The sequence below is a fragment of the Cokeromyces recurvatus genome (assembly GCF_025118155.1).
Source record: "Cokeromyces recurvatus strain NRRL 2243 chromosome Unknown BX663scaffold_10, whole genome shotgun sequence".
Lineage (NCBI taxonomy): Eukaryota > Fungi > Mucoromycota > Mucoromycetes > Mucorales > Mucoraceae > Cokeromyces > Cokeromyces recurvatus.
The window spans coordinates 301,039-316,132 of NW_026251396.1; the positions used below are offsets into that span (position 1 = coordinate 301,039).

The following is a 15,094-nucleotide window of genomic DNA, read 5'->3' on the forward strand; positions in this document are numbered from 1 at the left end:
GTAAATTCGACAAACAATATTATAAGAAAAGAAGAAAAAAGGTGTATTTGAATTAAGCATATACTTTCTTCTTATTCTATTGAAACATTATGTTTGTATACAAATATGAACATTGGAAACAAAGTCCTTTTATTAATCATTAAAGCTGCAAGTTGCGTATAGATGAAGGTTGTGCTTATATTCTATGCAGAAATTCTATACTTGCAATAAACGTGCGTAAAGTATAACTAAATTAATAAATAAAAGCTTAGTAGTTTACATAGTATAAAAAATAGATCAAACATATAAAATTTAAGAAACCGTTACAAATATATTAACCATGATTGTATTCAATACATTTGTTCAATGAAGAATATGTTTAACGGTTTCAATCAATTAAACTTATGTAAACTGTGAGAATCCGTTTAAAAGGGGGGAAAGGAGCATATTTATATAATAGGAAAGTAGTGTGTAAACCTTAAGGAATTCTCGTTTCATATCTTGTAACTGGTGTAGACGTATGATAATTAAAGAATTAGATTCAGCTATGATTTTAGGCAAATTAAGATATTTATATAATGGATTTTTTTTTGTTCCTATAATAGAAATAAAAGTTATAAGATACAGCAATCTATTCATCAAAGACGTACACTTTGCTCAACTTATTATTTATATAACTCATAATAATATCTATTTACATGCAAAAAGATATAATCGCAAGAAAGTAATAGAAATGAATTGAATTAAGTCCTTTATCATTTATCCAGATGCTGCTAACTTGGAGTTAAACAAAAGGGCCAATAAATTCTGATTACCGTATTTTGTCAATGGTCGAATGATGCTTTGATATCAGATAGTATGACAAACGTACTTTCTTCCAAGTTTATTGATATAATCAGCATGCACATGGACTTTATTATAAATAGTAGACAAGTTGAGAATTTCACATTTGTTGTTGTTGTTGTTGTAAAATGTATTTTATCTGCAGTTTACATGCTAAATATTTGCACCTTAAATGAAAGTAATACAGATATAGATAGATAGATAGATAGATTACATCTTTGAAGAAATCTGCTGTATTGATATGCTTAAATTATCCGAAATTATAATATAAAACGCTTATTAATCAAACTATACGAAACCTTTTGTTTGAGGGGGGGGAAAAACATCTAAAATATCATAAAATTAAAACAATACTTAATAGTAAAAACTCTGCATCAAACTTCGTTGAGCTTAGCTGCATTTCAGAATTGCTAAGAACTTTGAAAGAGAAATAAAGTAAAGTCGCTCATACGGATATTCATTGTTATTTTTTATACAAGAAAAAAAAATGCACTACACATAAATGTACATTACACATATGAATTATATAGGGAAAAAATATAAGTGTATAGAAGAGTAATTTATTTATTTATTTATTTTATAGTATAAAAACAAAGTCCAAACGAAAGAAATAGTATTTACAGGAATATATGTGTATATGTAAACAAACAAGCAAACAAACAAACAAACAAACAAAAAAAAAAAAGAAAAAAAAAAAAAAAGGAATGAAATCAAAATATATATAAGGAAAGCAAAGGGAATGAGAGGAAGAGTATATGTATATATAGTGTGTTTATGTGTGTGTGTGTGTGTGTACAAAACAGAAATAGACTTTTTTTTTTCTTTACATCATAAAAAAAAACCATATAAATTTGAGGGAATACAACAGAAACGATTGAAAACAAAGAATGTGCAAGGGCATATAGAGTTAAGGAAAGAACAATAAAGAGATGTGCTCTACATTTTGTCTTAAAAGGTTATAAATAGGTTGACAGTATTATGAATACCACGACTTTCAAAGGCCATTTGAACATCATCATCTGAATTGATAGTAATAAAGTCACCATCTTCATCTTGATATTTCAGTCTTAATATGTCTTTTTGTTTAAGATTGGCAATCAAACGAATCTTTTTGTCTACCTTCTCCATTAATTCAAAGAAGGTAACTTCATAATTTGTTACAATTACATAGATACCGTCATTAAAGTTAAGTTTGACTTTTACAGTGCCAGGTGAAGGTGGAGCAAGATCAGTTAGATAAGAAGGAGATGCCATATTACGGACTATGGGTTCTGATGATGCTATCGGTTGAGAAGAGGAATATGAATGTGATAAATTGAGTGGAGTAGGCTTTGTAGCAGTACGAGTAGGTAACTGAGGTATAGATTCATTACTATTTTTAATAGTAGTAGTAGTGGATGCAGAAGTCAATATAGGTACATTATATTGAAAGTTCTTTGTGATGCTGGGGCTACTTTGAGAACGATGTCTATTTTGATTTACATAAATCGAAGACCTTTCGATAGCAGCTGATTGAGATTGCGAACGACCAGTAGCCAAAAGGGAATATTGCTGCTGTTTTTGAATAAGATGTTGATGTATATCTTCACCTGTTAGTAAGTGGGTTGTCATATCTGGTAAAGTGTGATTATCCAGACGATGCCAAGTGGATGAACTTGTGCTTGTACTTGAAACACGAGAAGAACTAGTGGGAGATGAAGGATGGGAGGGAGGTGGTGAAGCAGGATAATAAGGATAATTCATTTTAACAGGGGAAGTGGTGATAGTAGTAGTAGTGGTGGTAGTAGTAGTAGTGCTACTATTACTACTACTACTATGTGTGGTTAAACTTGAGTTAGATCGAGGTAAAGGAGAAAGATTCATACCAGGTATATTTTGATAAGGTCGACCCGTTGTATTTGTATATTTAAAATCTTGAGTAGAACTACGAGTGAGGTTTGTTTGTTGTTGATAATAATGCATTGAGCTACTACGAGATCTTTGTTGAATGTAATCTTCTTCTTCATCTTCATCATCAATGAAGTCAGTTTCGTTCTCATCATCATCATCTTCATCATAGTCAGTATATTGAGACGTTAATTGAGTAGAGGCAATCTCTTGAGACGGTATCCTATCAGAAATAGCCTTCTTTATAGCTTTCGTTAAAGTAGAGGACCAAAGCTTTAATTGTTCTTCATTTCTAAATTTGAAATACATTTGTTCAAGCTCATTGCCTTTCAAATCCATTTGAAGAGACCAAATAAGATTTTTACTACGACTCTTCATATCTGTTATACAAGACGTTTGTACGATGATTTTAGGCACAAGACTACCACGTCGCTTCTTTTTATTGATAGATAATGAATTCGTTTTAGGTAAAAGATTATTCCCTTTTGACTCTTTACAGAGTAAAAGAGCCTTTTCGAAAAGGAAGACATGCAATTCACGTTCATTATTATCAGTAGAATGAGTAGAAACAAAGAGTTTATCTTGCAGCATGAGATTACCATAACCATCAATGGTTATTTGTTTCCAATCATCAAGACGTTTTTTAAGTTCTTCTACAGCTTGGCTATTTTCATGTTGACGTTGGGTTTCATTTACTTTTTCAGTGACCCTCTTGATAGCTTCAACACTTTGTAAAGTTTCATGATAATAAGGCCAGGATTTATCAGTACTTTTAACAAGTTCCTGTAACAAAAGAGGATATTTACAAATACGTTGAACGGGCTTAATTAACATGGAAGGTAATTGATAAGTCGGGTTTAAAATATCGGCCAGTTTTTGTAAACGAGGAGTTTCCTGTACAACTAAATCTTGAGCAGAATAATAATTTGCACAATAAGGTTCATAGACAGAAAATGAATCTTCCATTTGAATAAATAATAAGCCAATACGTTGTTCTTCAGGTGATTTTTCAGCCAATTCTTCAAGTTGAATCAAAAATCGACGTTGGAAATCAACCAGGGCATTTAAATTACCAAACAAGTAATGAATTGTATCAGGTGAAACAATTTTTTGAATTTGTAATTCACGCATATAATTCTATTATATTATTTGATGTCAGAGCATTAAAAAAAACTTTTTTTTTTTTTTTTTTTTTTTTTTTTTTTTTTTTTTTTTTTTTTTACCTGAAGAATTTCCATATCTTGAACGTATTTACGTTCTGTTTCTAATAATTCCAAAACGACTTTGTCCCTTGTATTTTTAGGAGCATTTGGATCAGAATTTCTGTTAGAGGAACGTACAATGATGATTCCACGATCTTCTAATAACTGCAATACTTTGTTAATCGTATTGACAACCTATTCATTTTATACATATAAATAATGAACATCTGCTTTTGAATTTTATATATATGCTCTATTTACTTTAACAAAACCATTTGTATCATCTTGATAAAGATCAGAAATTGTAAACATATCTTCTTCTGGAAATAATAATTCTTGACGACAAGCCACAATAAAATGATATACGTTTGCTTTGCAAGAATTACGAGCATTTAAATTTGGATCACTTTCTACACTAAGTGGTTTAACAGGTTTTAGCGCATTATATAAGGTACATAATGGGAACCCCTGACGACATATAAAAGTTAATTTTGATAATGGATCAGTAGTGGTATCTTGACAATCAAGAAAATTTGCCATTCCTTCCACAGCTGATAATCTATCCAAAACTGAACGGCAAATATGATATAATGAACATGTTGTTGATGTTGAATCCATTGTAGTGTTAAGTGTCCCAATCGAAGGACTTGGTCGACTAACTGCTAACGTAGTCATAGTTACCAAAAAAAGGTACGGAAATTTATTTTATTTTATTTTTTTTTTATATATATAATAAAAGAAAAAAAAAAGATTAGAGAGAAAAGAGAAAAAAAAGACAGAGAGAAAAGAAAAGAAAAAGGAAAGAAAAAGATATTAAAAAACAGGAGAAGAAAGAGGAGAAGAAAAAAAGAAATAAGTAGAAAACCGGAACAAAAAAGTCTCGCCGTTTTTTTTTTTTTTTTTTTTTTTTTTTTTTTTTTTTGTTTGTTTGTGAAACAACTTTTTTCTTTTAAATCACAAAACAGATGTCTTTTTCTAAATTAAAACGAAACTTTGCTGATATTAAAAAAAAAAGCGTTACTATGGAGATCGACAAAATATAAAGATACTGTCTTATTAGAAAATTCTTCATATAAGGAGAATAGATAAAGTAGTATAACAGTTATTTTATGAGTAGCACGATATAGTTAACAATAACAACAACTACCACTATTATTATTATTATTATAAAATATGTACATATACATATATACTTTCTATGCATCTAATAGCAACTAACCTTTTACATAAATGTAAGCTATTTTTAAAGTCAAGAAATATCATATCTTTTCCTTTTTTTGTTTAGTATGCATACATATATATACGTACACAGAAATAACAAATAAAGTAAAATGCACATATAAAAAGGTCTAGATTATTATTATTACTTTAAAAGTTAAATATTATTAATTCATAATAATGAATATGTAACAAAGACGCACTGATAAAAGTTTTTTTTTTATGGATGCCATTCAAGTATTGCATTTTGAATACTTGTCCAATATTGTAATTCAATAGATAAATTTTTAGCCAAATTATAGTTTTCCTTATTAAATGCATCTTGTAATCGATTTAGTATTTCTTGATGTTTAGCTAATATATAATGAATCGTTTAATTCTTTTTTTTTTCCTTCTTCTTTTTTTATAACATTTTACCATCATTTCTTTCTTTTAATGGAATTAAATCCTTTTCATTCACGACTTCTTCAAGCTCCTCTCTAAATTCCATAACCTCCATTAATAGTTCAGGATCGCCTAGTGAGTCATCTTCATTTATTTCTATTCCTTTTTGTTTTAATATATATTTTGCTCGACTTAAAGGGTTCTTAAGCGTGTGATAGGCTCTATTAATGACAGAAGATTGTAATTGTGCATAATTTAATTCTTTCTATTTCATAATAAAATCGAAAAATAATTTTCATTATGTATATTCATGTATTTTTTTTATTTTATTTCTTTACCTTACTTCCATGTGAAAAACTATCAGGATGTGCTTTCTGTTGTAACATTAAAAATCTTCTTTTCATTGCTTTTAAATCAATATTAAATATAGGCTTATCTCTAATTTATACATTTATATACATATATAAATACAGACAAACAAATAAACAAACAAACAAATAAATAAATACTAACTTTTCTTCTCCTTCACCAGCTTGAAGTAAATGGAAAAAATTAAGTTCAGAAGGTATAGGTTGAATCACTTTACATATCTTATTTTCACAAAATAAAGCAGAAGGTTTATTGTTTGCTTGACATTGCCAACATTTTTTGTCATGAAGAATGGAACTACGCCATGTTAAAGAAGTTGAAAAATGTTTAAACGTAGGTGTAATATGGCTTTTATTAGTAAATAGTGCAACCCTCGTTCTTGGTATCATTGTTGTTGTTGTTGTTGTTGTATTAAATAATAATTGGAATAATCTTCTTTTTGTATTCATTTTTTTTTTATTAACCCCTTGATTAATAATGCAATCCAAAAAAAGAGTTTTTATGAACTTCTGTACAATAAAAAAAAAACCAGCCTTGATAGTTTATATAAATAATTCTCCGAAAACGTGACTTTTATTTTATTTTATTTTATTTTTTAAATTGAATCGATAATGAGCGATTACAATGAGACTGTTTGAAACCTTTTTTTTTTCTTTTTTTTTTTTTTTTTTTTTTTTTTTTTTTTTTGACCTATTATATAATATAATATAGATAATTGAGGCTTATTTATTTAGTAGCTGTAAAACGATTAATCATATCAGAAATACGATTAGGAGATTTTGAACGAAGAATATCTTTTGTTTGTAATTGCTTATTAGAAGCGTCAGTGTTTTGAATGTTCTCAAATCTACTTCGAAGAGATGCCATCTTGGGCTTATTAATAGCAATATTTACTTGTTCCTTTTCAAGTTCTTTTACTACTTCTTCTGTATCAGTAACTGAATGTTGTTCATCCCTTTCTTCATTCTCTACTTTAATCAAAACTTTTTCTTCTTCCACTTTTTCGATAATGGTTATTACATTATCGTGAGTTTCTTCTTTTGTATCTGATTGAATAGGGATTTCTTCTTCTTTAGTGTTCATAACTATATGATCCTTTTCTAATTCTTTTATGTCTGATTCGATATGATTTTCATTTTTTTCATTTGTTTCAGTAATTGGAATGATGGTTGTATTATCATCATCATTATTATTGTGTACACTCTTATTTTCTGTTTCATTCTCTTCAACCATGTCCTTATTTGAATCAACCTGTAGAGTGGTTTTAGGAACAGTAGCCATTACTTTCTTCTTATTCGTATCATTATCTTCTTCTACAAGATGAATAGTAGATTTTTTAGTTTGATGAGAGGTGCTAGTAGGACTATCATGTTTCTTTTCTCGTAACACTAATTTCTTTTTGTCACGAATACCAACAGGTTTTTTCAATTTCATTGCGTCATTTGGCAGACTTTCCTTTCTCGTTGTTGTTTTACTTTTCACGGTTGAGATAGGTTTAGTAGGACGAGTTCCCGTGGTGTGGTGAGTCGTACGTTTAATTGAACTTGTAACAGTCTAAAAAAAAATAAAAAATAAAAATAAAAAAAAATAAAGTTAGATTAAGGAGACAAAGTGTAGTTGTTGTGTAATGTAGAATACCTTTTTTGTATCCATTGTAGTGTTTGAAGGAGAAGAAGGATGGATGACATTGGTGATAGGTTTTGTATCAAGTTGCTTACGATTGGAATGAGTGTTACCAGTAGTACTAGACTTCTTAGTAGTAGTAGGAGTATTACGACTCGTATTAGTAGCTTTTAAGCTTGGCTCAGTCGACTTTCTCATACGAGTATGAGTCAACTCTATCACAGACTGGTTATTGGTTCTACGTGCACTAGCTTCTGTGGGTGCAGTTAATCTTGAAACCAATGATTTTGTAGATATCAGCTTCTTTTTGGCTTAGCTTGTGCATCCGGGGTTGTAGTAGCAGTATTATCAGCTTTCGATACTTGAATAGTTGGTTTCTTTGTAGTCATATCTCCTAACTTTTTATTATGTGCAAGTCTTTTGGTAACAGAATCTGTTACTACATTCTTTTTTGTACTTGTACGCGGTATCTTCTTGCTACTGGTCATTAACTTCTTCTTATTTCTAATATCTTCTGTAGATTGTGTTGGTTTATCATGAACATTACTTATCATTTTCTTCTTCTTCTTCTTCTCCTCATGAGATTGAGAACTTTTCGATGTATTTCTAGAATAACTACATGATTGCTCATCTCCTTCTTCTGACACAGTCTCATTTGAGATGCTCTTTAGTTACAATAACAATAATAAAAATGAATATAAAGTTAAATTAAAAAAAAAACGATAAATTATATTGTATACGTTACATTATTTTCATTTTGATGAATATCACCAGATAACTTGCTACTTGTTGAATTGCTATCAATAGGACTTGCTGTTATCAGTGAATGATGAGAGTTACTACTTTTACTCGTATCTAATTCATTTTCTTTCGATAAAGCTTGAATATTTCCTTCTATCATGCTATTCTCTTCTTTTAAAGGAGAAGACACGGATTCACCTAATTTGGTATTCTCTTCATTAATTACTATCACTTCTTCCTCCTCATTTATTAAAACAGAATTATGACTAGTTTCCTCTGGATTTGAAACCTGAATTTCTGTAGGTTGTTGTTGTTGTTGTTGTTCATTATTATCTTGAGAATCATTTATCGTCGTGACTTCTTTTATCTCCTCTATTTCATTCTCGGAAAGAGCAACCGACATTATTAGTGTCTTCTTTGTTGAATCTTCTTTATCAATCATGATAGTAGGAATTTCTACATCAGTGATTATGGCATTATCTTTATGTTCAAAAGAATGACTTGACGATTCCTCTGTTGTTTTAGCATCTTCATCATTCACTGTAATAGCCGAAATACCATTTTTATCATCTGTGTGAATGACATGTGTAAGTAGTTCATCAACATGATTATCATTAATAGTTATTGTTTCGATAGAAGAGGCAACCTCTTCCTTCTCTTTCTCCTCCTCTTCTTCTTCTTCTTCTCCCACTTCCACTTCTACTTCTTCTTCTTTTTCTTCTTCTTCTTCTTTTTCTTCTTTTTCTTTTTCTTCTTCTTCTTCTTTTTCTTCTTCTTTTTCTTCATCGTTTTCTTCATCGTTTTCTTCTTCGTTTTCTTCTTCGTTTTCTTTCTCCTCAGTAGCAGTAATATCAGTTGCTTGAGAAGACGATTCAATCTCTGTCTTGTCTTCTTGAGAAAGGCAGTTATCAACAACTGTGATAGGCTTTGAAGAATCTTCTTCTTTTACCAATGATAAGGTATCTTTTATTTTCATTGTATCTGAATTGGATAATGTTATTTCATTATCGGCCAAAACAGTAATATCTGAAACTTGTGTTTCTTCAATGGGGGAAGCGATGATATCCTTTTCTTTTACATTTGTATCATCTTCTTTTATATTTTCATTCTCTTGTTCAACTACGGATTCTACATTAGTCGTTTCTTTAATAGATACGATGTCCTCGTCTTTATGGGAAGTCATGATATCTTCTATAGTATTTTCAGTTATGTCTTGTTGTTGTTGTTGTATAACAATATTAGTTAATTCAGTAACACTATTAGATTCAATTATTTCTTTATTAGTGTCGTTATCAACAGTTTCAGTGATTTGATTGTCTGTTATTAAGACAAAAGGGGGGTCGTGACTCTCTTTTTCTGCTGCAGAAGAAGAAGACGAAGAAGAGGAAATCTCGTCAACATCATTATTTGAACAGGTTGTTGTTGTTGTTTCTTCAGTAGACGTAACACTCATTATGTTATCTGCTGCTTCATTACTGTCTTCTGTGCCCTCAGTGGTGATAGAGATGTTTCTAGTTTCTTCATCCATATCAGCAGCGCATGTCTCATCCTCTGCAGACCTTTGTGACTTTTCATTACTAAACTGATTCATTTCTTCAACTTGAACATTAAATACAAGATCAATTTCACGTTCTGCACTTGTTAAACTATCGCTACCATGTGCAGCATTATGAGACCCATCTTTACCATAAATTGCTCGAATACTATTCCCCTCAAAAAAAAAAAAAAAAAAAAAAAAAAAGAAATAATAATAAAAAAAAAATGTGTTAATACATATGCAGTCATATAATCTCTCGTGATCATAATCACCTGTTGGGATCTATTTCTCTTGCTTTATTCGAATCTGTAGGTCCCATAAGCATTCTCCAAGATTGAACAGCATCCTCCTTTTCCAAAATCATAGCATAAATAGGTGCACTATATTAAATAATAATAATAATAATAAAAAGAAAAGTTAATACAATTAAATGCTTTTATATAAATATATGTATATGTCTAACACATGGCATTCCATTTTAAAGGGATAGCCAAACACATCATATAAATATACATATATAACTTACCTACTTATCCAATCTATAAGGTCTTCAAAAAAGGGCTTTCCTTTATGTTCTTTATAAAACAAACAGGCCAACTCCTTTGAAAACTGTAACTGACGTTCCTGAATAATTTTAAATCCATTTTCTTTAATTTTATGGATAATAGCTTCTTTATTATTAGCTTGCATTGCATCTGGTTTGATAAGAGCCAAGGTTCTAGTAACCTATCATAGGGAGAAAGAGAAGGGGCTTAATTCCATTTATCTATTTCTAATATCCTTTCATTTCCTAACTATACCTTTTCTACTACCGTTTTTTCATCATTTTCTATATATAAGCCAATTAAAAAAAATAAAATAAAAAATAAAATAAAGTTAATATTATTTTTCCCCTTTCCCCTTCCGCAACGTTTTATTATTAACCTTTTAATTCCTGATCAGTCAAAGATACAGATTTCTATTATTTATTTATTTTTTTTTTTTTTTGAAAAATAAAAAATTTTCAAGATGAATAAAATAAATTCTATGATTAAGACATTCAACACTACTTACTGTACTCAATTCCGAGTTTTGTTCGAGAGCCATCTCTGATGACATGATTATAATATACAAAAATTAATTTTCTCGGAGTAAAAACAAAAAAAAAGTAATAATAATAATAATCAGTAATTGAACACGCACAAGAAAGAAAAGAAAATAAAAGAAAAGAAAAGAAAATATGTAATGATAAATTATTATTTTGTGCTAAGGAGAATCAAGCTACTATTATGCATGGACATGGGTGTATTTAAGTATGTATGTATGTATGTATGTATGTATATACAACAGAATTGAGAGTACTATATTACTACAATAACACATGTTAATATATTTCAAGGCACGATTTAAAAGGAGATTTGTACACAAACAACAAGCTATTTCTATAGAGTACAAAACTTATTTAACTTACAGGAAACATGTTGGAACTTTCTCTCTCTCTCTCTTTAAGGATCAGTTTAGCAAACATGTGTTAATAAACTAAATAATATTAATGACTCTTGTACTTAATTTAATACCACTCGTAATTAATACATCCTAAGATAAAAAAGTAAAACGATTTATACAAATAGATAAAAGCAACATGTGGCATTCCTTTTTTTTTGTGTGTGTGTGTATGAATAAATTAATACGACACTCTAATAGATAGAATAATAATTCGTTTAGTAAAAAGAATGCATTTATAATTAACATATATACAAGAATTAAGTAAAAGGTAGATTCTTTTGTATTTTCCGAGAAGAAGGGTTTTGACCGTATATTGTGAATAAACTGCAATAGTACGTTAAAAAAAAATTAATTACAATAAAACTCAACTGAAGGAAAGAAACTAATAAAACAAGCATCAAACACACGCACACACACACACACACACACACATACACACACACACACACACACATACACACACACATGTATATGTTTATATTTGTATGTACATATAAATTTCTCCTCTTTCCCCAAAAATAAAAGTGCTTGTTGTAAAACAAGATATAATAATCAAATCACAAGTGAGCCTCCCCCTTTTTTTTTTTTCAGCAACAGGATTTTTTTTTTTTTTTTTTTTTTTTTTGGTATTATATTACTATTTTCTAAACTTTATAAAGATAAAACTTACAAATAGAATAAAGTCAAAAAGAACATAAATTGATCTGTTTAGCAATAACATCTAATTACACATAAATAATAATATGTAGGGAGTAGGGGGAGAGAGAGAGAGAGGGTTTTTTCCTCTTCAAAATAATATATGCATGTATATTTCTTCAAAAAAGAAAGAGAGAGGGTTTATTTTTTTTTTCTTAGTTAAGAATAAAAATTAATTTCAAAACAGCCAATTTAGTTAGCAGCTTCGAAAGCAGCCTTAGCTTCCTTGATCTTGTTAAGACGTTGCTTTCTGTTAAGAGGAGTGGATCTGCGGTAAGGCTTAGCAGGCTTACCCTTCTTTTCAGTAGGCTTGGGAGAAGGATCAGCACGGATAGCTTCATGAGCTTCAGCGTACATGTCTTCAACCTTGTCAGAGGTAATACCATTCTTGAGGAAGGTAGCGAATTGCTTCTTGTAACGTTCTTCATCTTCTTCTTCGAGGTATTCCATGTATTCAGCAACGTGAACACCATAGATGTAGTTACGGAGAAGTTCATCATCGTTGGTCTTGGTTTCGATATCGAAACCAGGGAAACGGTTACCGTTGTGAGGGATGAAGATACCACCATCAGAGGCACCCTTCATGGCACCAAAGACACGGGCACCAGTAGAGGTACGGGCAAGACCAACATCAAGGAAGGCCTTGAAAGGACGAGGAGCATCTTCAGCGGCTTCGATCATTTGGACAGAACCATCAGGTTCGGTGAAACCTTCGTACTTATCAGCAAGACCGAGCTTGGTAAGAGTACGACGAGCAAGGAGAAGACCGGTAGCATAGGCAGCAGCCCAGTTGGTCAAACCACCCTTGATACCATAACGGGGGAGTTCATGAGAGTAAGCAGCAGAAAGAACGAAATCACCTTGGAGCTTAGCATAGACAATTTGACAGATGATGTCCTTGTTGGTGAAACGAACAACCAATCTATACTTGGGAGAGTTGTACTTGTTCTTGGCTTGGACGACAAGTCTCTTACGAGCATAGTAGTCGGTCTTACCCTCTTTATTTTATTTTATTTTATTTTTTTAAAAGAAAAAGAAAAATAAATAAGCATTAAAAGTCTATGTATTCATAATTTTTCTTTTCAATGACATTGTTACTCATTACATACCTCTTCTTCTACGATACTTGACTTGGTAACGCTTGAAGTAGGCCTTGTTCTTCTGTTGCTTGACGAAAGGCTAAGATTTTGATTATAAAAAAAAAAAAAAGAAAAAAAAAATGAAAGAATGAAATTGAATTCATTAGCATTTTTCCTCATCTAGTTGTAAATTATATCCATCCAAACAAATAAAAAAAATAACAATATTATCCCATCCATCCATTTAAAATATTTCATATATAAATATGTATGGATATTTCATGCTTTACATTTGTTCCTTCCCCCCTTTAAAACTTACCATTGCGACTGGCTGAAGTGATTAAAGGAAGGATTTCTCTTGTGTCTTCTGAGTGTTCACTCATATTTTCCCTTTTTCGACTAACTTTCCTCAGTCATTCTCTTTATTTGTTAATGCCCGAAAAAGGCAAAACAAGTCACAATACGAGTGCTGCTACTCGTATCTTTAGCAAAGCATTATTATAACAAGACGTTTTATTAATGGAGTTATATATACATATATGTGTGTATGTATGTATGTATACATATAATTACTTGGTTCTTTATATCTAATACATTAAATTCTAGATAGTTAACTATTTGCAGGAAATAAAAAAAAAATGCTACTACAAGATAACTGCATATTTTTTTTATAGTCATAATATAAGTACTAGTTGATTATTATCGATTTTTTACAAGTAATGAATCATTTCTTTTATAAATCATAAAGTTTCTTTATATGTGTATCTTTATTTTTTTTTTTTAGCTAAGCTATAGCATTATATATATCTGTGTGAGTAAAAGTAATAGTAGAATTATTATCAACACAGAAGTGACGTTTTTTTTTTCCTTGAATATGCCGACACATAAATTACACTGTGACACTTTCTATTTCTTTTTTTTTCTTTTCCTTTTTTTTTATCCTTTTAGAAGAAGAAGAAAGAAAAAAAAAACTCCCATTATGAGTGGACAAAAGAAGGCTATTGTATTTTTATGTGAAGGCACAGAAGAAATGGAATTTACCATTTCAGGTATAATATAAAATAATAATAATAATAATAATAATAATAGTAGTAGTAGTAGTATTTAAACATAATCAATCATTTAATATTTTCATGTTCATAGTTGATGTCTTGAGACGCGCCAAAGTTGAAGTGACAGTTGTTGGTGTTCAACTTTCAAATGATTTTGCAGTTTGTAGTCGTGGAGTTAAGATTATACCTGATGTTAAATTCGAAGAAACTACATTTGATGCTGTAAGTAAGATAGATAGAGAGAGAGAGAACAACAAAGAGATACGATTACTTGACTCATCCTCTTATATCATTAGGATAATTATGACGCCCTTATTGTCCCTGGTGGTGCAGGAAGTGCAAAGACATTAACAGCTCATGAAGATGTTCAAAAGTTAATTATGAACTTTTATAATAAAAAGAAAATTGTTGCTTTTGTTTGTGCCGGTACTCTTGTTGCAAAAGCTGCTAGTATTCCTCATAAACATACTGTTACATCTTATCCTGGCGGTGTAAAAGAACAACTAGTGAATGGTAAGAGAAAGAGAATAGAAATAGTGTAGTATAGTATGAATATGATGTATTGATATCTGTCTATATATAAACAGTTTATAATTATTCCGAGGATCGTGTTGTAGTTGATGATAATGTCATCACAAGTCGTGGTCCTGGTACTTCATTCTTATTTGCTTTAACCATTGTTGAACAGTTAGTTAATGTTGAGGTAATTATATTAGTCTAAACTAGTAAACAAGGATAACTGAACTAAAATCATAATATATAGACTGCTAATACCCTTAGAGAGGAAATGGTAACTTACAAGATTTTGTAAAGTAAAAAAGAGGAGTTTACAGTCTTTTTTTTTTTTTTGTTATTTCTGTCATTAATAAAAGAACTGCACCAGTATATTATTTTGTATGTATTGGAATCCATATTTGTATAAACAGAATTACAATATGAATTGAAACGATAACATGCTTTCCATTCTTTGTACGTTATCTAATCTTGAAATTATTTGGA

The 15,094-nt window shown here is 30.1% G+C and overlaps 7 protein-coding genes across 7 annotated transcripts; 1 reads left to right on the top strand and 6 right to left on the bottom strand.

Annotated features, from left to right (window-relative positions):
- Positions 1-1,770: 1,770 nt before the first annotated feature.
- On the bottom strand, positions 1,771-4,529 carry BX663DRAFT_551254 (uncharacterized protein; the record flags this gene model as incomplete). Its single annotated transcript, XM_051531268.1, has 3 exons — positions 1,771-3,846; positions 3,933-4,106; positions 4,173-4,529. 3 exons carry the CDS (start codon positions 4,527-4,529, stop codon positions 1,771-1,773), a joined length of 2,607 nt encoding a protein of 868 aa, XP_051383520.1.
- Positions 4,530-5,243: 714 nt separating this feature from the next.
- Positions 5,244-6,384, bottom strand: BX663DRAFT_506799 (uncharacterized protein). The gene is made up of 3 exons (XM_051527241.1): positions 5,852-6,384; positions 5,547-5,778; positions 5,244-5,483 (listed from the first exon to the last, which is right to left on the bottom strand). Exons 1-3 carry the CDS (start codon positions 5,915-5,917, stop codon positions 5,350-5,352), a joined length of 432 nt encoding a protein of 143 aa, XP_051383521.1. The 5' UTR covers positions 5,918-6,384; the 3' UTR covers positions 5,244-5,349.
- A 176-nt stretch (positions 6,385-6,560) lies between these two features.
- On the bottom strand, positions 6,561-9,042 carry BX663DRAFT_506801 (uncharacterized protein). Its single transcript, XM_051527242.1, has 4 exons — positions 8,251-9,042; positions 7,868-8,170; positions 7,521-7,808; positions 6,561-7,436 (listed from the first exon to the last, which is right to left on the bottom strand). The coding sequence occupies exons 1-4, from the start codon at positions 8,686-8,688 to the stop codon at positions 6,609-6,611; spliced, it is 1,857 nt and encodes a 618-aa protein (XP_051383522.1). The 5' UTR covers positions 8,689-9,042; the 3' UTR covers positions 6,561-6,608.
- An 813-nt stretch (positions 9,043-9,855) lies between these two features.
- Positions 9,856-10,500, bottom strand: BX663DRAFT_402945 (nucleoside diphosphate kinase; the record flags this gene model as incomplete). Its single annotated transcript, XM_051522231.1, has 3 exons — positions 9,856-9,949; positions 10,056-10,163; positions 10,310-10,500. Coding segments are annotated over 3 exons (393 nt in total), but the record flags the coding sequence as incomplete, so codon positions are not given.
- Positions 10,501-11,452: 952 nt separating this feature from the next.
- BX663DRAFT_506803 (uncharacterized protein) lies at positions 11,453-11,734 on the bottom strand. Its single transcript, XM_051527243.1, has one exon. It carries the CDS (start codon positions 11,721-11,723, stop codon positions 11,526-11,528), a length of 198 nt encoding a protein of 65 aa, XP_051383524.1. The 5' UTR covers positions 11,724-11,734; the 3' UTR covers positions 11,453-11,525.
- A 125-nt stretch (positions 11,735-11,859) lies between these two features.
- Positions 11,860-13,480, bottom strand: BX663DRAFT_453089 (uncharacterized protein). Its single transcript, XM_051523799.1, has 3 exons — positions 13,363-13,480; positions 13,074-13,143; positions 11,860-12,962 (listed from the first exon to the last, which is right to left on the bottom strand). Exons 1-3 carry the CDS (start codon positions 13,363-13,365, stop codon positions 12,157-12,159), a joined length of 879 nt encoding a protein of 292 aa, XP_051383525.1. The 5' UTR covers positions 13,366-13,480; the 3' UTR covers positions 11,860-12,156.
- A 490-nt stretch (positions 13,481-13,970) lies between these two features.
- On the top strand, positions 13,971-14,951 carry BX663DRAFT_536070 (class I glutamine amidotransferase-like protein). The gene is made up of 5 exons (XM_051530615.1): positions 13,971-14,092; positions 14,187-14,317; positions 14,392-14,608; positions 14,683-14,798; positions 14,859-14,951. The coding sequence occupies exons 1-5, from the start codon at positions 14,023-14,025 to the stop codon at positions 14,904-14,906; spliced, it is 582 nt and encodes a 193-aa protein (XP_051383526.1). The 5' UTR covers positions 13,971-14,022; the 3' UTR covers positions 14,907-14,951.
- Positions 14,952-15,094: the final 143 nt, after the last annotated feature.